This window comes from Alosa pseudoharengus, unplaced genomic scaffold (assembly GCF_046254945.1).
Source record: "Alosa pseudoharengus isolate Yale_2024_CS ecotype anadromous, Long Island Sound unplaced genomic scaffold, YU_APseudo_1.1 YU_APseudo_1.1_scf_155, whole genome shotgun sequence".
NCBI lineage: Eukaryota > Metazoa > Chordata > Actinopteri > Clupeiformes > Clupeidae > Alosa > Alosa pseudoharengus.
In genome coordinates this window covers 15,971-38,679 of record NW_027468625.1, presented here as the reverse complement: position 1 = coordinate 38,679, position 22,709 = coordinate 15,971, and the positions used below count along the sequence as shown (strand labels likewise).

The following is a 22,709-nucleotide window of genomic DNA, read 5'->3' as shown; positions in this document are numbered from 1 at the left end:
CTTTTTTATGTATGTTGGTCTTAAGGGGGCATGTCAACCCATCCCTTTACCACTTATTTCATGTATAGCGCCACCTAGTTAAAAATTAAAAAGCAAAAAATTAGGTGTTTTCATCACAATATCTCTGGCTGACAAGGTCAAAACTGCACGAAATTAAAAGTGTAGGATCATTATGACACCCTCCGAATGCATGCCAAGTTTTGTGTACTTTTGTTCATGGGGGGCCTTACAATAAAATAATTTATGTGTACATTTAGTGACGTACACCAACAAGGATTCCCGGGACACTGAAAGACCGGGGTACACAAAACTTGGTGGGCATGTACCCCCACATGGATAGCATGGAACCGTCATTTTTTGTTTTGATCTGTAGCCCCCCCGCTGGACTGGACCCCCCGAAAGGAGGGTAGGGCAGACACAGTTTTCTGTGAATATCTTGAGAACTGTAGGGCCTAGGATGACCATTTTTTTCCGTATGTTTGCCTCCAGGGGTCATTTTAACCCATTTCATGTGCACACATGTGCACAAACAGATACACACACACACACACACACATACATTCACAGTAATCATACGTATGACACATACTCACACAGTAGACATATGTACGCTTGCATGCACAGGCACATACGCAGGCACACACACAAGCACGCACACACACACACACACACACACACACACACACACACACACACACACATAATTCAGAATTATGAACAGGCAAGATGGAGGAGGGGTTGTATAAAATGAATTTTACATGTGAAATCTATGAACTAATCATGTTTTGGTACTTGTTGTCTAGCAGATACCAGTGAGAATTGAGTGTGGATAATGCAATTTAGTGAGACAGTTAGAATCATATAGGCCTTTCAGCGTGATTTATTTTTGTGGAAAAAATGTGCTGGACTGGGCGGCGGTCATATTTTGTACCGCTCTGCGGTACATCTAGTTAATCTTATATCAAGATCAAAAAATCTATTTGCTACTGTTTTAAAATCTAACCAAGTTTTATTAATCTTATATCAAACCAAGTGTTATTAATCTCATATCCAGATCAAAAAATCTATTCGCTACTGTTTTAAAATATAACCAAGTGTTATATCAAGATCAAAAAATCTATTTGCTACTGTTTTTAGTATGAAGACTAACCTCACGCTTTCTCGTAAAATCATTTGACTTCCACTCAAAAACCATGGGTTATAAACAACCCAATGGGTTAAAAACAATGAGTTAAAAACAACCCAATTTTAACCCAACCACTGCTTAAATAGTAATAACACTTAATAACACTTAATTAATAACACTTGGTTAGATTTTATTTTTTGCAGTGTATACCACTGGCTGCATGATCTGGCTATCTCTCAGGCACACACACACACACACACACACACACACACACACACACACTCACTCTTTAATGTGCAGCTGTGTGGATAAACTGGTTGAGTAAGAGGTGTGGTGCATTCCTCTTTGTTATTTGCCTGGCTTTTCACACACACACACACACAAGCCTATGCTTGCCTCAGGCACACACACACACACACACACACACAAGCCCATGCTTGCCTCAGACACACACACACACACACACGTGCTTGTCTCAGACACACACACACACACACAAGCCTATGCTTGCCTCAGACACACACACACACACACACACAAGCCTATGCTTGCCTCAGGCACACACACACACACCCGTGCTTGTCTCAGACACACACACACACACACACACAAGCCTATGCTTGCCTCAGACACACACACACACACACACACACACACACACAAGCCTATGCTTGCCTCAGACACACACACACACACACACACACACACACACAAGCCTATGCTTGCCTCAGACACACACACTCACACATACACACACACACACACACACACACCCGTGCTAGCCTCACTCACACACACACACACACCCGTGCTAGCCTCAGACAGTCAGACCAGCACAGGGAGCTGAAGGAGGCAGAGTGAAGCGCGCAGCATTGGAGGTAAAATTGATCTTACAAACTTCAGCAGGGAGTTTTGAACATTCTAACAAAAGATTCTGTTCTTGAGGTTCTTAAAGTCCATGTTGAATCCAGAGGCTTATAGATAGAGAGTTACGACAACTCCAATGACGTTAATGTTCCATTTGTTTCCAATAATGGCGGCTCATGGAAGTTAAGTTTTTGCGTTAGTACAGAGCCCTTCTACGGAGAGCCTTGGCACTTCCTATTAAGCCCCATTGTATCGAAATTGGTTGCAGTTCCATTATAATTCCACTGGCCGTGGCGCGACCTGGGCCACCTGTACTGTGTGCCGGCGACCCAGGCTCCATCCCCACCCCGACCCGCTCATGCAAAATATGTTTCCATATTGAGGTGTGTCTGATTAGTATCACATAGCAGAACAGTTCTATGTTGATCTGTGACCCAGTGTATGGAAGGTATTGAGCAAAAAGCAGTTTCCATTGGAAACAAATTGGTTTTTTTTAAAGAAATTAATTAAAATAGTATGTGCAAAAAATCATATTAATTTCAGGTGTGTCTGATTAGTCCCATATAGGATAACTATTCTGCATTGGTTTGGAATCATAGGATAACGATTCTGCATTGGTATGGAGTCACTAGGTCAAATAGCTTGGGAGGTATTGAAAAAAAGAAGACCATTCATATAGGAAATAATGTATTTTCTTTAAAATATTCATATAAAATACAGTGTGCTTACAGTGACTATAAGAAGAGGTGTGTCTGACGAGTCCCATATAGGATAACTATTCTGCATTGGTTTGGAGTCACTAGGTCACATGATGTCAAAGCTATTGACAAAACAAGACTATAAAGGTAATTCAGAAGGTACTTTATAGACGGTCCCTAAGTAGGTCGGCTGGGAGCAAGTAGACGGGCCATCTGTTTGTAGGCCTACACTGTCTGCAAACACGGGGTGAAACCGGCCGCATTAAAAAAAAAAAAAGAATATCTGTCGAATATCCGAATATCAAACTAACTTCACCTCGGTATGCAGCGCCCTCACATGAAATCTGAGGAGGAACTGCAACCAGTCTAGAAACAGGAAGTAACCAGACAGTGCCAATTCTCTCTGGTTTGAACAACTTTTATGACGTGACGTTTGGGCATTTAGCTTTCCTATCATGTCAACATAACGTTGTATGCGCAATGCCCATCTAGGCTACGGCTCAAAGTGGTGTCTTACTTTAAAAAGGGCAGCACAAGTGGATATAGTGCGACTGCTTCCCCAAAACAATTGCTCCATAACTGGATTTAATCGTTTGATATGTGGATAACTTTAAGGGGACTAAACAAATAAAAGGTAAGATTTTGTTGTCACAAAGCTAGCTGGTTCGTTAAATATGGCGAAGCATATTACAGTCAACTTTGTAGGCTACTTGCAGCAGTGCAGCTGAGTTTGTTGTTACAGGCATGAAAACTCCTCACCTTTCGGCCAAAATCGCCGTTTTGAATCCAAAATGGGAGACTTGGCCTACGTGGTTCGCGCAGATCTGATGAGAAAATATTTGAGGGGGGGGTATGGGCACTGGCGCCTTAATGCAGGGGCTTACCTGGGCTTCAGCCCAGGGGCCTCGACCAATGAGGGGCCTCCTAATAATAATAATGATAATCAATAATAATAAACGGCGTGTCCGTATTCGCGGCGTCATTAGCCTACTCTGGAGCTAGCCTAAATAATTGAGCACATCGTACTGCTCTACAATTACATCCATGCAGAGGCCCCCTTTGTGTTCTCCAATTCTAAAGTGTAACAAAATGTAGGCCTAACAAAACGTAATAAATCCCAACGGGTGTAGAGGAGCTAGAGGAGAGGCTGAAACTGACTGACAAACTTATCATACAAACTCTGGAGATAACGTGGGTAGGATTGAAGCAATGATAAACGAATGACGTGGATTCCTGTAACTGTCCATGAAAACAAAAGGCATACGTAGCAAATAGCCTGGAAATGAAACGGCTTTAAAAACATGTATTTCACGTCTTCATGTCTTGTCTCATTGGAGTGAACGCAGAACATGGGCTGTGGCGCAAAGAAATTAATTAGTGCATCTCCGTTCACCAACAGCTAAGTTTGTGCTAACCCATTCGCACATATAATAGTCTATGTTATGTTTTCTCCCTTGTTAACGTGAGATATGTTTCCATGTAGTGTAGTGATAATGTATAAGGTAGCCATGTTCACGTCACATGAGCCAGCTTGTTATAGGCTAAAAGTATTTCTGTCCCTCCCAAACTGCGTTAAACTGGTGTGGTAAGTAGGCTAGACAGAATTTCAAAAAAACTCCTGGGGAACCCCCCGACACGACAAACACATGCACTTTTGAAAAGCTTTTAAACGTCCATATGTGTAGCCTACCCATCTTTTAACTTAGCCTACAGCATGTGTTGTAAAAGTTCAACGCTTGTTTTCGTGCAATAGGCCTAGGCTAGCCTTTTTGATAAGCGATGTCATGGGTAGGCTGACGTGATGCTTTCTGTTCCTGTTTATGTAAAGGTTTTACATAGGCTGAATAATGATAGGCTACACTGCATATTATTAACCAAAAGCGCACGCTATGTGTCGGGTCAGACCGCGGGCCGGGTATCATTTAATCATAATTAATATTTGCGGTTTGGGGGGGGGGCCTTAAAAAACATATAGCCCAGGGGCCTCGGGTGGTATTAAGGCGCCCCTGGGTATGGGGTTACAACTGAGTTTACAAATCACGCGCAGACGCGAATGCATCTTGATGTGTTGTCAGAGCCCCATTAAAAACGTGTCTGATCCAGCAACGAATATGTGAATGCAGCCCCTATGCATTTATTAAACAGTGGAAGCTAATTGTTGCCGCGGACGCAACGCGAACAGAGTTGGAACGTGAGCCCAGCGAGGAGAGATGCTTATTGATGTCACAGACTTCTGTCAGAAAAGACGTTTAGCGATATTGGACAGACATATAGACATAACGAGTTCATTTGATGAAGAATACGTGCAAAGAGCCATCTAGATCGACAAAAGGTGAAGCAAATAGGCATACTTTATTAGTATACTGTAGCAAGGCTAATGTGAATAACTAAATAGTTGAATTAAATGCTTCTAAACTGGGCTGGTTTGTTTTGTTGAGTTCAGAGACAAAAGCAGTGTTTCACATGGTATGCTGCCTTGAAACATTCAGTGGCCTGATCAGTAGTCTGTGTCTACAGGGTACAGTTGAACATGTAGCCTAATGTGAACACTGTTCATACAATTTTATTGGTTGGTTAAACACACTAGCACAATGCCACAATCTGTAAGTAGCCTAGGCTGCAGGTTAAAACATTTCAAACCAATTTTACAAATTAAAGCCTAGTCTAGTTTAGCAACTGGGGCAGCCGTGGCCTACTGGTTAGCACTTCGGACCTGTAACCGGAGGGTTGCCGGTTCGAACCCCGACCAGTAGGCACGGCTGAAGTGCCCTTGAGCAAGGCACCTAACCCCTCACTGCTCCCCGAGCGCCGCTGTTGATGCAGGCAGCTCACTGCGCCGGGATTAGTGTGTGCTTCACCTCACTGTGTGTACACTGTGTGCTGTGTGTGTTTCACTAATTCACGGATTGGGATAAATGCAGAGACCAAATTTCCCTCACGGGATCAAAAGAGTACTTATACTTATGCTCTACCCTATTATATAATAATGTTAGTCTGAAATAGTGTGTGTCTCAAGCAAGTTTATTTATTACCTGGTTTGGTCCAACAAATATTCAGACTTATTCAGACTTATTCTAATAGTGTACTATAAAGTAGGGGTGAACGATTTTGGAAAAAAATCTAATTGCGATTTTTCTCACCAATATTGCGATTGCGATGCGATATGCGATTATTTTTAAGCTCTTTATCTTCTGTCTTATTCAACAAAGACGAGCAATATATCATTCTATAGTATGACCAACACAAAATTAGATAAGTTAAACATAAACTGTTCTTTCCTGGAGCCCAGGCCTATGTTATGATGGCATTAGGTCATTGAATAAGATTGATAAATGAAATATTTTTTATTTAACTATTTTAATCACATTAGTAGACCTATATTTGTTGAACTTCCAGCCTTGTAAACATTTAATGATTCTGATTCGTTTCTATTTTGTTTCTATTTCATGTAGATATGACCTTCTTTCGTTAGTTAACAAATAGGTCTCCATGTAGTGGCACTGACACGGCTTCTCCTTGTCCTGTGCTCTCCATACACGCGCGCACGCACACACACAGACCCGCTCCTCTCCTCTGTAGGCTACTTGCACGTGAATCGGAACAAACTACTGTAGATTGTTGTAGCGCAAATAAATGCGGCCGGAAGACCGTTCGGCTCGGTGTTAACTAAAGGTTAGCATCATCAACACCGCAGCGCAATACGCATGCATGCAAATTAACTAGTTTGTTCATATCACAACAAAGCCAATCGTGGAGACAAAACTCTTTAAACAGGCAAAGTTATCAGCAGTTAGCAGCATGTATGTAGCCTAGCTGATAAGCTAATGTTAGAACAGCTGGGTTTTTGGTGGTTAGCTGTGTCAACTACTTGCGGATAACATTATGCATCAATCTGTGAGATGAAATGTTTGTGCCGCCAACCCTCTTGGATATCGCAAATGCCCCCACTGTCACTGTACTCCAGTAAACAAAGTCCCCAGTGCACAGGTGAATGGCTGCTGTGCAGCCTAAACAGTCGTGGAGTTTTAATCGTCAGCTGGACAAGTGAACGAAGTTACCAGCCAGAGTAGCAGCACACGGGAATTATGAACTAGAACCAGGGACATGGCAGGTTCGGGCAAAAGGTAATGAAGAGGTTTATTTTTAACCAAAGTAGCTCTACTTATCAGACCTTTCTTGACACTGTTAGCTGGTCCTCTTGTTTACGTTTTTTGCTTCTTCAGTGGTCGGTGAGAAGAGTCGGTGGCGCGTCGGCAAGCGCAAGTATAAATGCGTTTTGGTGACGTCACATATTACAAATCGCAGCCTTTGCGGTTTGAAAATCGTGTTTCATCATATCGCGATATTATCGCAAATGCAATAAATCGTTCAGCCCTACTATAAAGTGTTCATTAGGCATATGAAATCTTTAGAAATGTCTGATAACTTCAGGCACAGAGACAGAGAAGTCATGTAGTCCAGCGGTCCCCAACCACCGGGCCGCAGGACATTCCCAACCGGGCCGTAGCCTACGGCATGAGTTTAAAAAAAAATGCATGCAAACTAAACTAAATTTAATTCGCAATAATGTCACGTTTTTACATGGCATAGGCCTATATGCAGTTGTTTGATTGCACGCATGTTTGCATTTTGCAAGGTCTATTTTCTTACTGTCCCGCCTTCAACACTTTTACATACAGTATTGCCTGCAGCGCTGCGCAGCCTCAGGTCAGCTCACTTCACTTGATCAGTTCTTGGCGAATGGTAGTGTCACACGAAGTTAGCTAAACTGCTAGAATGAGCAACAAAACAACAAGCATCTTTAGCAGGTCACTGGCCAGAGTGTTTGAGTTGCGGGTTTTCGGCAATGACTGCAACTAAGACCAAATTGCGCAATCGACTGGACTAGGGCTGAAACGATTCATCGAGTTACTCGAATAACTCGATTACAAAAAATACTCGAGGCAAAAACCCTGCCTCGAAGCCTCGTTAAATTCCTATGACGCGCAGGGATCTGATTGTTCCACACGGACCGTTGTTCAGGAAGCACAGCACTAGCGCGTGAATTGTGATACATTCTGAATTTAGCTGGCGCGATGGCGGAGTCAAGATATCCATAAATTGCAGAGAATGTCTAAAGTTTTCAAGTAAAGTTTTGGGATCATTACATACTCAAAAAGGAAAAGAACAAGCATCTGAACCTAAATATCCACTCCATGCTGTTTCACCAAGCGTCAATAAAGTAGGCTAGGCTATTTATCAATCTATCTAGCCTATCTATCATTTATCTACGTAGCCTAATAGCCTACATTGATGTTGGCTGATTTTAATCACATACTGTATTTGTAGCGATGTCATGATAGCTTGTTTAGCTTTGATGTTTTTAAGTAAGTAAACTTTTTCACGTTCAATTGCAAGACAGTATGCCTAAAAAAGAACCCCTCTCACACACATGCATGCACCTAGTGATGGCGAGATGAAGCTTCTTGAACCCTTGAAGCTTTCCAGCCAAATGTGTTGAAAAGTGGTTAATTTCTCGAGGCTTCGAATTAGAGCCCGACCGATATATCGGCGGGCCGATATTATCGGCCGATATTAGGCATTTTCCAAACTATCGGTATCGGCATTTATAATGGCCGATAAATGAATATTTTAAAAATAAAATAAAAACGGACGAAACACCCTTCAACCATGTCATGAGTGTTGGCGTTGTATAGTTTGTCCTCCAGAGGGCACTCTACACCGTCCCTGCTGGCAACACTCGTGTATAAGCGCCACACATCCTGCAACCTGCTGATCCAGCCAGAGTCGGGCAGAGAGAATCAGTTATCCGCGAGTGAGATCATCAGTGAAGTGTGTTCATGGTGATTTGGTCACGAGACATACATTGCTTGAAATAACAATTAAAAGAACATCCCCATCAGTTCTCTTAACTCAAATAAGCATGACAAAATTCGTGAAAACAATGTCCAGTTTTGCTGCTGTTAAATAAGCCGAGAGTGAAGCGGAATTAGCTAGTAATTACGTTACGTTGTTACAGTGTAGTTGACTGTCTGTCCTTTTAACTTTTGACAATGTGACTGAAGATGTATTTCTTTAATAGCGTGACAGTTATAGCAGTGAGACGTATCATCTCTCCCCGGTCTGTTATTTTGAAAGCGTATGTTTTACAATTTGCAGTATGACGTTATCCATTGCTAAATTAGGGCTCATCATAGACTAGCTAACCACAAAGCTAGCTAATGCTATGAATATCAGTGGAAGACCGCTAACGTTAACATTAATGAGCTTGGAAACCACAACGAACTTATTCTGCCTAAATAAAGTAATGATTTATTACTAGTATATCTGTAGTAACAGTCCCTGCATTGTAAAATGTAAATTAGACGTGAGAGGAGTGAACATTTAGACATAGAGAAAAAGTATCAAACGTAGCTTGTGCAAAACGTAGCTTGTGCATAAAAGTTAGCTTTTCTTTTACACGTGTGTGAAATCCAATGACGCCAAGTGTGCGCTTCAGACTGTCGTTCAGCCGCAGCAGAGTTACATAATGGATTTAGATCACTAAATAGTAGGTTTTAGAAGGCAGGCAGCAACTGATGATTGAAAATGGTTTGATGTAGCTTGATGGAAATAATTTTAAAAGTGCAGGTAAAGGGATAAGCAAGCTGACATTTTAATTATAAGGTAGCTTATAAGGCAATAGGGACTAATTATTACACACGCACACTCAAACATTTAAGAGTGACCTTTATCTTGTTTAATGATAATACAAATGATGATGATAGTAATAATGTCATCATTATTTTTTGTAATTGTTAAGTCTTAGTTCAAAGTTATATTTATGAAACTTGTTGTTGTTATTGTGTTTTTGTTCAAAAAACTAAGTTTCATATCTTAAGTTTCTATTTTTATACATTTTATTTATCAGAACTTTAATATATTTCGATGTTCCTCTGTTCCACTGTGACAATATTATTTAAAAATAAACAAGTTTGTTTTTGAAATGCATTATCATATTATTTTAGTCAATACTCATAAATAACAACAAATAACTAATGTTAGGGAAATCTGTTAATGTTTTGTTGCGCGTTTCTGAAAAAAAATATATATATCGGCCGATATATCGGAATATCGGATTTTTAAATCAACAAATATTTGTATCGGTATCGGCCTTCAAAATCCTTTATCGGTCGGGCTCTACTTCGAATGCACCCTAGGACACCTACTGGTCAATAAAAATACAACACATAAAAATTCCACACACAAGAGCAATACAAAAAGCGCGATTTGGTCTGCAAATGCTTGATACATTCATAAGTACAGGCATTGGGGAATACAACCGATTCCCATGTTGAAATATTTCCTCTCTTTGTAGCCTAACAATTAAAGTAGTAGCTATAGACCAGGGATCACCAAATGGCGGACCGCGGTCCGAGTCCGGACCGTGACGTGATCCTATCCGGACCCAGACCATAATAGCCTAATTTAGATTTTCACGTAAGATTTCAAAGCTACGCTAAATGTTTCGTTGGTTAGTATAACAGCATTTACTTCAAGAGCTTCAGGAACCATCATTTCGCTTGCTGCTACTCAGCCAGTGAAATCTGTGAATTCTGATAAAGTCGAGTCAGGGAGTAAAGTAGCCTACTATGGGGAAGAGACTGATAGCCTGAAACGAGCGAGGAGAGGAGACGGGACAAGAAACAATCAGATGGATAGGCCTATCTAAGTTAACGATAAGTAAGTTATTTTCAAATCATCGATTGCTCAAAGAGGAGAAAGCTAGACAGCGAGAACAGAGCTTTATATAACGATACGGGGGCAATACCACGCAAAACTGTCACGTCCGTTACGCCAACTAAATATGGATGTGACATTTTTGCGCAGAATTGCCCTGGACCTCTAGCCTGACGAGCCAGACCCACATTAAAATGTAATTTGCTGCCGCTAGGGGCGCGTCTAGATTTCTAGGCTACTGGACCTCTTCTATTCTGAGACAGGCGATTTTTAAAAGCGCCAATTTGAAGCACACTACTAGACAAACAGTGGCGATTCTAGACATTTTTAACAAGGGTGGCACTAGTGAGGCACTGATTAATTCAAGGGTGGCATGAGGCAAAACATCCAGATAAACAGAAACAGGCTCAAGATGTGAAATTAGCACAAATACATTAGGGAAACCAGATGCAAACACCATACTCATAAATTGAAGGACAAAAAAACACAAATACCCTACTCTCACATAAAATGTCTTTGTATTTGAATAAAATGTAATAAAAATATATTAAAGTTAATTATCTAAGTTGTCTGTCACTGGGCTATGTTCTAAAACAAATTCCATCATGGGGACATTAAAATATAAACAATTTTATTATATTACTGTAAATGAAGATATACAAAATATACTCATCCAAGACATTTCCCCCACTCTATGGCCATCTATTTTTGTAGGTGTTACAATAATTTGTCCTGCTCTTTTGCCTATTTGTTTATTTTCTCAAGAAACTTGAGGTTGGTATGAAGGAGTGTATGTGAGCAATTTCATCTTCCTGAATCTCAATATTATGATCACAACAAGTCTGGACAAATTATTAATAACATTTTCACGTGGGGTAACTTGTTGCAGGGCAACCATAACCGGTTCCATGTCTTCCGATTAGATGATTAATCATCAGTTTCTTGAGAACTTTAAAGTTCTCAAGAAACTTGAGGTTGGTTGGTATGAAGGAGTGTATTGTGTACTGTATGTGAGCAACCATTGTGCACGTTGCACATGGTGCAACTTCTTGCAGGGCAACCACATAACCGGTTCCATGTGTTTGAATTGGATGACTTCTATGTGTTTGAATTGGATGACTAAAGTTCTCAAGAAACTTATCTGCCTGAATCTCAATATTCTGATCACAACAACTCTGGGCAAATTACAAGTCAGCACCAGTGCTGCATTCATTGTTTTGCACTTTTATAATCACATCACCAAAAGTAGGTTATTGGTTTTACCAAAATAATTTGGCACTATTTTTAAACTACAAACCTATAAAGTATTTTGATACAAAATATGATGCCATTTTTTTCCAACTAAATAAAATAAAAATGACAACATACTATTTTGTATTTTACATACATGTATCAGACATACTGCCTATCCCTGGCTGTTGCTGCAGCAACTCAAGCTAGGTAGTACTGATTGTTTTGTGTTTGTTTTGTGTTTATGTTAGTTTTGATCCACTTTGACAGCTTTGCTATTTTGCCCACCCAAAATTTCTACCAGCCCACCCAAATATAGTAGCCTAGCCTTGGTTAGAACCAGCCCTGCCCTGCATGGAGACATATTTTACGATAATAATGGAGAAAATGTTAGCAAAACTTTAGGTTTTGTTAACGGAATCTCCCGACCCTCATTCATCTATTTGCGCAACAGCCCACATTCTGCCTTCAATCCAGCAAGACAAGTAAAATAAATGTTTTTTTTTTTAAAGCGGTCATCGTCATAGGCACGATATTTAGGCTACCTATGTTAAGCCTACACAAAGTTGCGTATTAAGGAGTATTTCCTCATCGGGGAAACCTTTCGTTCCGCAGTTCAATTGTGCCGCAGGCCAATAAAGGCAAGCGTGTTTGCCACTTACATTTCTGACGTCTGACACTTCACACTGCTGCAAGTGCATCAAGAAAGGTCCCGCCTTACACCATGTTAATGGCCAATTGTAGACTAGGATTTGGGGTGGCACCTGGGGTGGCCAATCGAATCTCAAGGGTGGCCTGTGCCACACAGAGCCACCCCTCTGGCTCCGCCCCTGTATATATATTATACATACATACATATACATAGCCTAAACATTATGATGCTCCGGACCTTTGCTTGAGGAGATTTTCCATAACTGGACCTCGCTGAAGATTAATTGAATACCCCTGCTATAGACGATCTGTGAAAATTGAGACAAGGATCGAACCTAGGTTGCAAGATCCCTAACCTAACGCCTTGCCCAATGTCCCAAAGAGTGACTTCAATGTAGTGAAATATTTTCTCTTTTTGTAACAAATGAAGTAGAAGGTGATCCGCGAAAATATATAATCTCGAGGAAGGATTGAACCCAGGACGCGCGATTTCTAGTCCAACGTCTTACCCAGTTCTAGTCCAACGTCTTATCCTACAATCGGCCTTCTTCCAGAGAAAAAAATCTATATTAAATTGTAGGCTGACGTTGGGTAAAATGACACAGAAGAGAGCAGAGTGATTTTGTAACTGAGTATGTTTGAAGAACAGAGGGCAGTGAAAGTGCTTTGGTAACTGGGTAGTATTTGAAATGAACAGAGAGCAGTGAAATATAGGCCTACAACCAACCAACGACCCGCAAGTAGGCTACGTATCCGAGTATGGGTCATCTTAATAGTCAAAGCGTCCTGCCTAAAGTGAACCACAACTCGAAGCAGTGGAGCCAAACGAGGCCTTGAACGTCACGCCTGACGTCAAATTACCAATACAACTCAAGCCTCGATACGGGGCTTTGCTGGGAATGGCTTGACGTTCTCGACACACGCTTCGGAGCCTCGGTATCAACCGTAACATCACTACATGCACCCTCATCTTTCCTCACGCACCGCACGCGTGCACACACACACACACAGGTTGCTAGGTTACCATAGCAAATAGGCTCACCCCAGAAATGATTTTTTAGTAGCCTAATGGTAAAATTATTTGTTAGTAGCCTAATGGTAGGCTATTTTTTAGTAGCCTAATGGTAAAATTATTTGTTAGTAGCCTAATGGTAAATGCTGCAGGTGTAGAAATCTACATAAAACAGATATTTATGTTGATGTCAGGTCTAGATTACAGCATGAAACTTGTTGTAGGCTACATATTAATACATTAAATTGCTTTCCCTCTTCTCCCTCCCAGCACTTCACAACATAGTATGGACTGCTTTGTTTGCCCAGCTAAGTCATGCACAAGAGGCTGCAATTTTACAGAGAGCATTTTTAACATTATTTAATTGATGGCACTGGCACTTAAAAACACTGAATGGGTAAATTGCAGTAAATGGGCTTAGTTTTGTAGCCTAATGTTGGAGTTAGAATAAATACCTCTGTGCCAATTGCTTGATCATTTTACAGCCATGTCATTTTCGTTATGCATTATGTGTTTTGGTTGTTTAAAAATGCAAAAAAATTTTTTATCCGATTAATCGATCGATAAAGTGCTAGATTAATCGATTACAAAAAGAATCGATAGCTGCAGCCCTAGACTGGACATTTCAAACACACTGAGGGTGTCACTGTCTTCCATCACCCCCAGATGGAAGCTTCTTGTTGCAGGGAAACAAGCAGGGCTCCCACTGATTATATTCGTAATGCACGTTTTTGTTCCCATATTTTGATATGCATGTTCACACTTACAGATGTAGCTTCAAGTTGTTCAATATTCATAGTTCATATTGTTCAATTTTTACTTCTTCAAGTTCACGTTTTTCACAAGAGATCGTTACCTTCACTGTTCATACATAACTGGAGCTAGTTCTTTTCAAGTAATGCATGCACAACACATATGGAACATGGAACCCCCGACCCCCCCCCCCCCCCCCCCACCGGTCCGAAAAAAAAAAATAGGAATCAAACCGGTCCATGGTACATAAAAGGTTGGGGACCCCTGATGTAGAGTATGCGCATGCAGAACACCCGGAGGCAGAACACTCACAGTCAGATCAGCCACAAAACTCAATTTTCCAGCCAGGAAAATACATTCAGATGAACATGGTGATGTTTTTGTGAAATTCATTAAGTGTGTCAACAACATCCTCACACGGCCATCGGACCAAAGACAGATCCCCTGTTGGGTGCCATTCCAACATATAATTTGTTGTGTCAGTGTGCCAGACATCTATGGACGCAGTGCCTGCCAATACAAACTTGAAAAAAAGGACCATGACAAAATTATGCCACTACTGCCTCGTTGAGTCTGAATAATATCAACTGCATAGCCTCGTTGAGTCTGAATAATATCAACTGCATAGCCTCGTTGACACCAGTGTGAATAATATCGACTGCATAGCCTTGTTGAGTCTGAATAATATCAACTGCATAGCCTCGTTGAGTCTGAATAATATCGACTGCTTAGCCTCGTTGAGTCTGAATAATATCAACTGCATAGCCTCGTTGAGTGAATAATATCAACTGCATACCCTCGTTGAGTCTGAATAATATCAACTGCATAGCCTCGTTGACACCAGTCTGAATAATATCAACTGCATAGCCTCGTTGAGTCTGAATAATATCAACTGCATAGCCTCGTTGACACCAGTGTGAATAATATCAACTGCACAGCCTCGTTGAGTCTGAATAATATCGACTGCATAGCCTCGTTGAGTCTGAATAATATCGACTGCATAGCCTCGTTGACACCAGTCTGAATAATATCAACTGCATAGCCTTGTTAAAGGAACACGCCACCCAAAATCAGTAGTAATATATGTTCTTACCTTAACTTTCACGAGTTGAGTCGTACCTCTCCCGCGTCGGTATGTGCACTCAAACGATCTGGCGTGCGGCGCGAATGTGGTAGCATGTTGCTATGCTAGCGGGCTCTGCCGTGGCCATAGAGAGAGTAAGATGGCATTAATCAAACACATCCACATTTTCGCTACTTAAATACAGTTGCACAAGTAGTTGATTAAAAATGTTAGGGCACACAACATGAAACGTGACGATTTTCCAAGCGAATAAACAGGAGAACTACAATGTCTGGTGCAATAGCACTTGGGAGTACTTCGACCTAGGTAGTAATATTAATTAACACCTAATTGTAGATCCTATCCACCACAGAGTTTAGAATCCATGCTTGATCGACCCCTCAGCCTCCCACTCCCCTCTGAGCGAGAGAGAGGCACACACACTAGAGATGCGCTGATGGGCTATATTATAACATTGCTGAGTTTATAATGTATATGGGATGTTTTTAATGTAGCCTATATGGGATGCGGCGCTGCTGACGTGAGGCTAGAAAGCACATTGGCTATGTTGTAGCCTATATCCCCAGAATATCAGCAGCAAACTCAGTCTCCGTCTTGCAAAACAGTCTCCAAATAAAACGCACATCGGCCTGTTGCCTAGCCTATTCTGTGTGCCAATATCGTCCAAAATGCTTAATTGCATAGCATTCTCCACATTTTTAGCTAAATTCTCATGTACCATATCAGCGCTTTTTTATTCAGTGAATCTTTTGTAAATTGCTTTACAATAGCGTCGGGCCCTTGTCAGCAGCCTTCGGCTTGACTCTTGCCACTATTCACTCCTTCGTCTTCAACATTCCCTGTAGAATTCTCAATATTTTTGGCCTCAACGTGTCCAGTTACATTGTCTGTCTGTTCTTAGTCTTGGATTTTGTGAAATAAATGTCTAAATATCACCTGTTTGCTGCAGCTTCGGTCTGCACGTCCTTTTAAAACAGCATCTTTTTCTCTCTCGAACATTTAATCTGCTGCCGGCTTGTCTCTCCACGTCGTCCAAAATGCTTGATTGCATTGCATTCTCCACATTTTTAGCTAAATTTTCATGTACCACATCAGCGTTTTTGTTCAGTGAATCTTTTGTAAATTGCTTTACAATTACCGTCGGGCCTAGGCCTATTGCCAGGCTTGCCTCAGCTTCGGGCGTCCTTTTACAATTTAGTCATTGTAATAAAAAACGCAATTTGGCACATACTTTCAACATGCTGCTGGCCTACTAATTAATGCCTATTGTACTTTATTTTTTGCAAAAAGAAAGAAATCCTTGATAAAATAAGTCATTCACATTACTTTACGCACTGGCATGTCAGGGTGACACTATGACAAGCCTGTTCTGAAGACTCCCATTCATTTTGACTGCATGGGAAGAAAGCGCGTCTTTTTCAGACAGACATCGCAATAGCTTGTAGAAGTCATACGAGTCATATCACTCGCTGTCTCTCTTTTAAATGCCTATTCCCTGAAGGCTACAATTACTATGTGTTTGATATCGAAACAAAATAACCCAGGCAGTCTCATCTAGGATATAGCGCAGGTTGAAGTCAACGTCAAGTTGGTTCTATTTACTGAGGTGAGTGTGTGTGTGTGTGTGTGTAAACATCTTGTAGATGACTCAGAAATTACATTGGAAGAAGAAGGAGTGACTAGTGGCAAGAGGCAAGCCAAAGGCTGCTGACAAGTTGTGGTACATGAAAATTTGGTACATGAAAATGTAGCTAAAAATTGGAGAATGCAATGCAATCAAGCATTTTGGACGACGTGGAGACAAGCCGCCAGCAGATTAAATGCTCGAGAGAGAAAAAGATGCTGTTTTTAAAAGGACGTGCAGACCGAAGCTGCAGCAAAAAGGTGATATTTAGACATTTATTTCACAAAATCCAAGACTAAGAACAGACAGACTATGTAACTGGACACGTTGAGGCCAAAAATATTGAGAATTCTACAGGGAATGTTGAAGACGAAGTGAATAGTGGCAAGAGTCAAGCCGAAGGCTGCTGACAAGGGCCCGACGCTATTGTAAAGCAATTTACAAAAGATTCACTGAACAAAAACGCTGATATGGTACATGAGAAGTTAGCTAAAAATGTGGAGAATGCTATGCAATCAAGCATTTTGGACGATATTGGCACACAGATTAGGCTAGGCAACAGGCCGATGTGCGTTTCATTTGGAGACTGTTTTGCAAGACGGAGACTGAGTTTGCTGCTGATATTCTGGGGATATAGGCTACAACATAGCCAATGTGCTTTCTAGCCTCACGTCAGCAGCGCCGCATCCCATATAGGCTACATTAAAAACATCCCATATACATTATAAACACAGCAATGTTATAATATAGCCCATCAGCGCATCTCTAGTGTGTGTGCCTCTCTCTCGCTTCTAAACTCTGTGGTGGATAGGATCTACAATTAGGTGTTAATTAATATTACTACCTAGGTCGAAGTACTCCCAAGTGCTATTGCGCCAGACATTGTAGTTCTCCTGTATATTCACTTGGAAAATCGTCACGTTTCATGTTGTGTGCCCTAACATTTTTAATCAACTACTTGTGCAACTGTATTTAAGTAGCGAAAATGTGGATGTGTTTGATTAATGCCATCTTACTCTCTCTATGGCCACGGCAGAGCCCGCTAGCATAGCAACATGCTAACACATTCGCGCCCCGCGCCAGAGCGTTTGAGTGCACATACCGACGCGGGAGAGGTACGACTCAACTCGTGAAAGTTAAGGTAAGAACATATATTACTACTGATTTTGGGTGGCGTGTTCCTTTAAGTCTGAATAATATCAACTGCATAGCCTCGTTGACACCAGTCTGAATAATATCGACTGCATAGCCTCGTTGACACCAGTCTGAATAATATCAACTGCATAGCCTCGTTGAGTCTGAATAATATCGACTGCATAGCCTCGTTGATTCTGAATAATATCGACTGCATAGCCTCGTTGACACCAGTCTGAATAATATCAACTGCATAGCCTCGTTGAGTCTGAATAATATCAACTGCATAGCCTTGTTGAGTCTGAATAATATCGACTGCATAGCCTCGTTGAGTCTGAATAATATCAACTGCATAGCCTCCTTGAGTCTGAAAAATATCAACTGCATAGCCTCGTTGAGTCTAAATAATAGCAACTGCATAGCCTTGTTGAGTCTGAATAATATCAACTGCATAGCCTCGTTGACACCAGTCTGAATAATATCGACTGCATAGCCTCGTTGACACCAGTCTGAATAATATCAACTGCATAGCCTCGTTGACACCAGTCTGAATAATATCGACTGCATAGCCTCATTGAGTCTGAATAATATCGACTGCATAGCCTCGTTGAGTCTGAATAATATCAACTGCATAGCCTCGTTGACACCAGTCTGAATAATATCGACTGCATAGCCTCGTTGAGTTTGAATAATATCAACTGCATAGCCTCGTTGACACCAGACCCTGGTAGTGTGAGGACATTGTGTTTCCTCAGTGTGAAAACGTAGCTCTGATAGTTAGCCTGACAGGTGCGGTATGTGTATATCGGCATGTGTGCATTGTCTCTGCTAAGTTGCAGACAAGATGTGTGTATTTTCTAAAAACAGACATGTAAAGGTGAATTTGAACCCTTAATAGATCTGTCATATTCGACTATTGTCTTTTTTACAGAATGGGAAACGCTGCCCTTACCATCCACCACCCCACCAGTCTGGAGCATGACATCCCTTACCTGGAGCATGGAAAGGTGGTGGACTCGACCGCCAGCACGCTCCGCCTGGAGAAGAGCGGTGGTGCGGTAGTGGGGTGCGGAGGCCGAGTCGTCTTCAAGAAGACCGCATCTGACAGCCAGTGGACATACAGGGCTTCCGAACGGATCTCAGACTTCGAAATCGGCGACGAAATAACCGTCCTCGCATCGGACCAACCGGAGGCGGACACTCAGATAGCGGCGAAGTTTGGCATGTCGTTGTCTGAAGTGCGGGAGAGTGTGACTCTTATCAAAAGCACGATTGGTGATTCTAGCGCCTACTCGGAGCTCTACTGCTATGTTGATTACAATGTGAAGAGCAGCGGGAGGCACGAGTGGACGAGGAACGACCTGTACCTCAAGGCTACGCACAGCTGGGCCGAGAGCTCGGAGATGGTCATCGACATCACTTTCCTGACTGAGGAGGAGAAAGAGATTGAGAAAGAAAAGCAAAAGGAGATGGCTGAAACGATGAGAAATGTGATATTTATGTTCGGAAATAATACGACTGATGTAACTAGACAAACATGATATTTCAAACACTGTAAAAGGGTTTGAACATTCAACAACAACTGTAGTATTCTTAATATTGTAGAAAAACTAGTATTCTTTTTCCTCGAGCATGAAAACAAAATGTGTGCCATAACTTTGAAACAGCAAAATGCATGCTTCATATCCAAATGTCTAGCCTATTAGAAGTTTCAGCTAAGGCTTTGAAAACACAGCAGCTAAGGCTTTGAAGACAGAGCAGCTTACTTTCTTGGCATTTTAATTTTTAAGTTTTGAGCTCTACAGCTCTGGGCTTGCTTGTCCTCTGAGTTCGCTATGCACCTGAAACCGGTCTTTACCATTTGTTCTACAATATTAACTGAAATTACAGTATGTAAGTAACATACAGTAGGCAAGAGCAATGTGTTTATCAACATTTTCCTTAGCATATCGTTTCTGTTTTGTTTCGATGCTTAATGAGAACGTTACATGTCACACAAATGACAGGAGGCCTAAACACTCTAATTGAGTACTATATGAGTTTAGCTTTTCCTGTGTAGCCCGTGGCTTACAATACTTTATCAATGTGTGACCTGCGTCTTACAATACTTTATCAATGTGTGGCCCGCGGCTTACAATACTTTATCAATGTGTGGCCTGCGTCTTAAAATACTTTATCAATGTGTGGCCCGCGGCTTACAATACTTTATCAATGTGTGGCCTGCAACGGAAGTGACATTACCCAACATCGCTTACAGCACCATTAATATTCTATGAAGATCTGTCTGGACCTGTATGGGGACTAACTATACCTTTAATAGTCTATACAGATCTGTATGGAGACTAACTACACCTTTAATAGTCTATACAGATCTGTATGGAGACTAACTACACCTTTAATAGTCTATAAAGATCTGAATGGAGACTAACTACACCTTTAATAGTCTATAAAGATCTGTATGGAGACTAACTACACCTTTAATGGTCTATAAAGATCTGAATGGAGACTAACTACACCTTTAATAGTCTATAAAGATCTGTATGGACCAGGGATGTAACGATTACCGGTATAATGGTAAACCGCGAAAAAAAAATTGACTATAATAATTACTGTTTTCATTTCAAATATCATGATTATCACTGTTGATTACCGCGGTGTGGAAACCGTGTGTTTAATCCTTCCCAGCTTCATCCGAACCTGCTTTTGACATACAGTAGGCCTGGTACAATGGAACAAAACTGGTACCCTACTGATTCTGTTGTCTAATTGATGGTTTTAACTACGATTCGGATTAGGCTACACCTGATTTTAAAAGGCAGAACTTTTTCACCGCAAAATGTGCACTGTATCATGTAGCCACTCCGCGTCTTTTTATGTTTGCGTCCACATTAAATCCATTCCACTCACGTTATCAGGAGAATACGGTAGTCAAAGTTTTATATTGAACACTTACTTTGGTCTCACTCATTGCATCCAAATAACAGAAATAGCAAACTCCAAGTTATGGTAGGGTAAGTTGAGCTATAAGCACATAGTCAATTAAACATGAAGAAAAAAGTGAACGGGATACTTTTTGAAACTATTTTAGCTTGTGTAGGCCTATCAGTGGTTTCTGAACATATTGAACACACTTTTAGAAATACCGTGATAATACCGAAAACCTTGATAATTTTGGTCACTATAACCGTGAGGTTAAATTTTTACACCGTTACATCCCTAGTATGGACCTGTATGGAGACTAACTAAACCTTTAATAGTCTATAAAGATCTGTATGGACCTGTATGGAGACTAACTATACCTTTAATAGTCTATAAAGATCTGTATGGAGACTAACTACACCTTTAATAGTCTATAAAGATCTGTCTGGACCCGTATGGGGACTAACAGTGCCTGTTGCTGAGTCCTTGGTGTTTCCATGGTGACACAGAGGTTCAAGTGTTGTTTTACCGTTTACTGTATGCTGTTTCCGTTTTGCTTGTGATACAATAAATACCTTCAATATTCTGATCCAGTCTACCTCATACAATAAATACCATCAACATTCTGATCCAAACTACCTCACACAATAAATACCTTCAACATTCTGATCCAAACTACCTCATGAGAAACCAGTCTCAACCACTTATCCCACAGGCACTTTTGGGTCTTTTGACCATTTTTGCGAGGGTTACAAAATAAACTACCCCTCTTTTGATAATCCGTCTCTTTGGTCTCTTAATCCATGTTTAGAGTTTATTATGGACCGTAATACACACACACACTACTATATAGAACCCAAAGTGATTCATCTTTTGTGGCCATATTTTTGAGTCTCACCATGAGAGGGCGCTAAATATCCAAACTACAGCCCTGGATTTGGGACAGGAAGTTAAGGTCAGACCTCTTTCCATTGAAACAGGAAGTTAAGGTCAGACCTCTTTCCACTGAAAAGATGAGAACCAGAACACATTTAGGATCTCTCTCGCCTCTGTGTGTGTGTGTGTGTGTGTGTGTCAGACTTCTTTCCATTGAAGAGATTAACATAAAAAATAAAAACACCATAACATATTGAGGATGTCTGTATCTGTGTGTGTGTGTGTGTGTGTATGTGTGTGTATCTGTGTGTGTGTGTGTATCTGTGTGTGTGTGTGTGTGTGTGTATCTGTGTGTCTGTATCTGTGTGTGTGTGTGTGTCCCAGCATGACCAGCTGCCTCAGATGCATATCCAGCTGGTGGCCCAACCAGCTACACCAGCTAACAAGAACTGGATGTACTGTAAACCAGCAAAGACCAGCTACACCAGCTAACAGCATAAGCTGGTTTCTAGCTGTTTTTTTTTCAGCAGGGATTATATAAGAAAAACAGAATAAATAGAGATATTCAGTATGAAAATAAAGACAGGTATGTACAGTATGTACAGCTATGTGCAGTGTGGTAACAGTACCATTGTAGTGCAGATTAACATTATAAGAGTAGTAAGAATATGTGCAGGATGGATAGTATGAAGAGCAGTAGAATAAGGCTATGTATACGTGTAATTTCAGTATGTTGTAAATAAATACACACTATAGCTGGGATAGGGAAGAAGGCATCGGGCAGGGGCAGGGTCCCACGGCACACTAACATCATGTGTGAAGAAAAAATAAACATACCATAGCCTAAAATTTCAAATAATACACAGATATGGCCTTATTATGGCTTCTATGCAAGACCTGCTCAATAAAACAAGCGCCCTCTGTTTCATTTGTAGGTGACAGAGCCGGACAGTAACGGAGTACATTTACTTGAGTACAGTACTTGAGTACAATTTTGAGGGATCTGTACTTTACTC

General features: G+C 41.0%; 1 protein-coding gene across 2 annotated transcripts; it reads left to right on the top strand.

The window, feature by feature from the left end:
* The first annotated feature begins 1,892 nt into the window (after nt 1-1,892).
* LOC143125239 (uncharacterized) lies at nt 1,893-21,406 on the top strand. Of its 2 annotated transcripts, none has more exons than XM_076286580.1 (2): nt 1,893-2,004; nt 18,830-21,406. In XM_076286580.1, the coding sequence occupies exon 2, from the start codon at nt 18,831-18,833 to the stop codon at nt 19,437-19,439; it is 609 nt and encodes a 202-aa protein (XP_076142695.1). In that variant the 5' UTR covers nt 1,893-2,004; nt 18,830; the 3' UTR covers nt 19,440-21,406. The 2 variants fall into 2 exon arrangements, with proteins under 2 accessions (XP_076142695.1, XP_076142694.1); XM_076286579.1 differs by lacking the exon at nt 1,893-2,004 and adding an exon at nt 2,869-3,325.
* Nucleotides 21,407-22,709: the final 1,303 nt, after the last annotated feature.

Bases quoted from the DNA above. Each gene is read 5' to 3' on its own strand.
- LOC143125239 (XM_076286580.1), top strand. From the start codon at position 18,831: ATGGGAAACGCTGCCCTTACCATCCACCACCCCACCAGTCTGGAGCAT.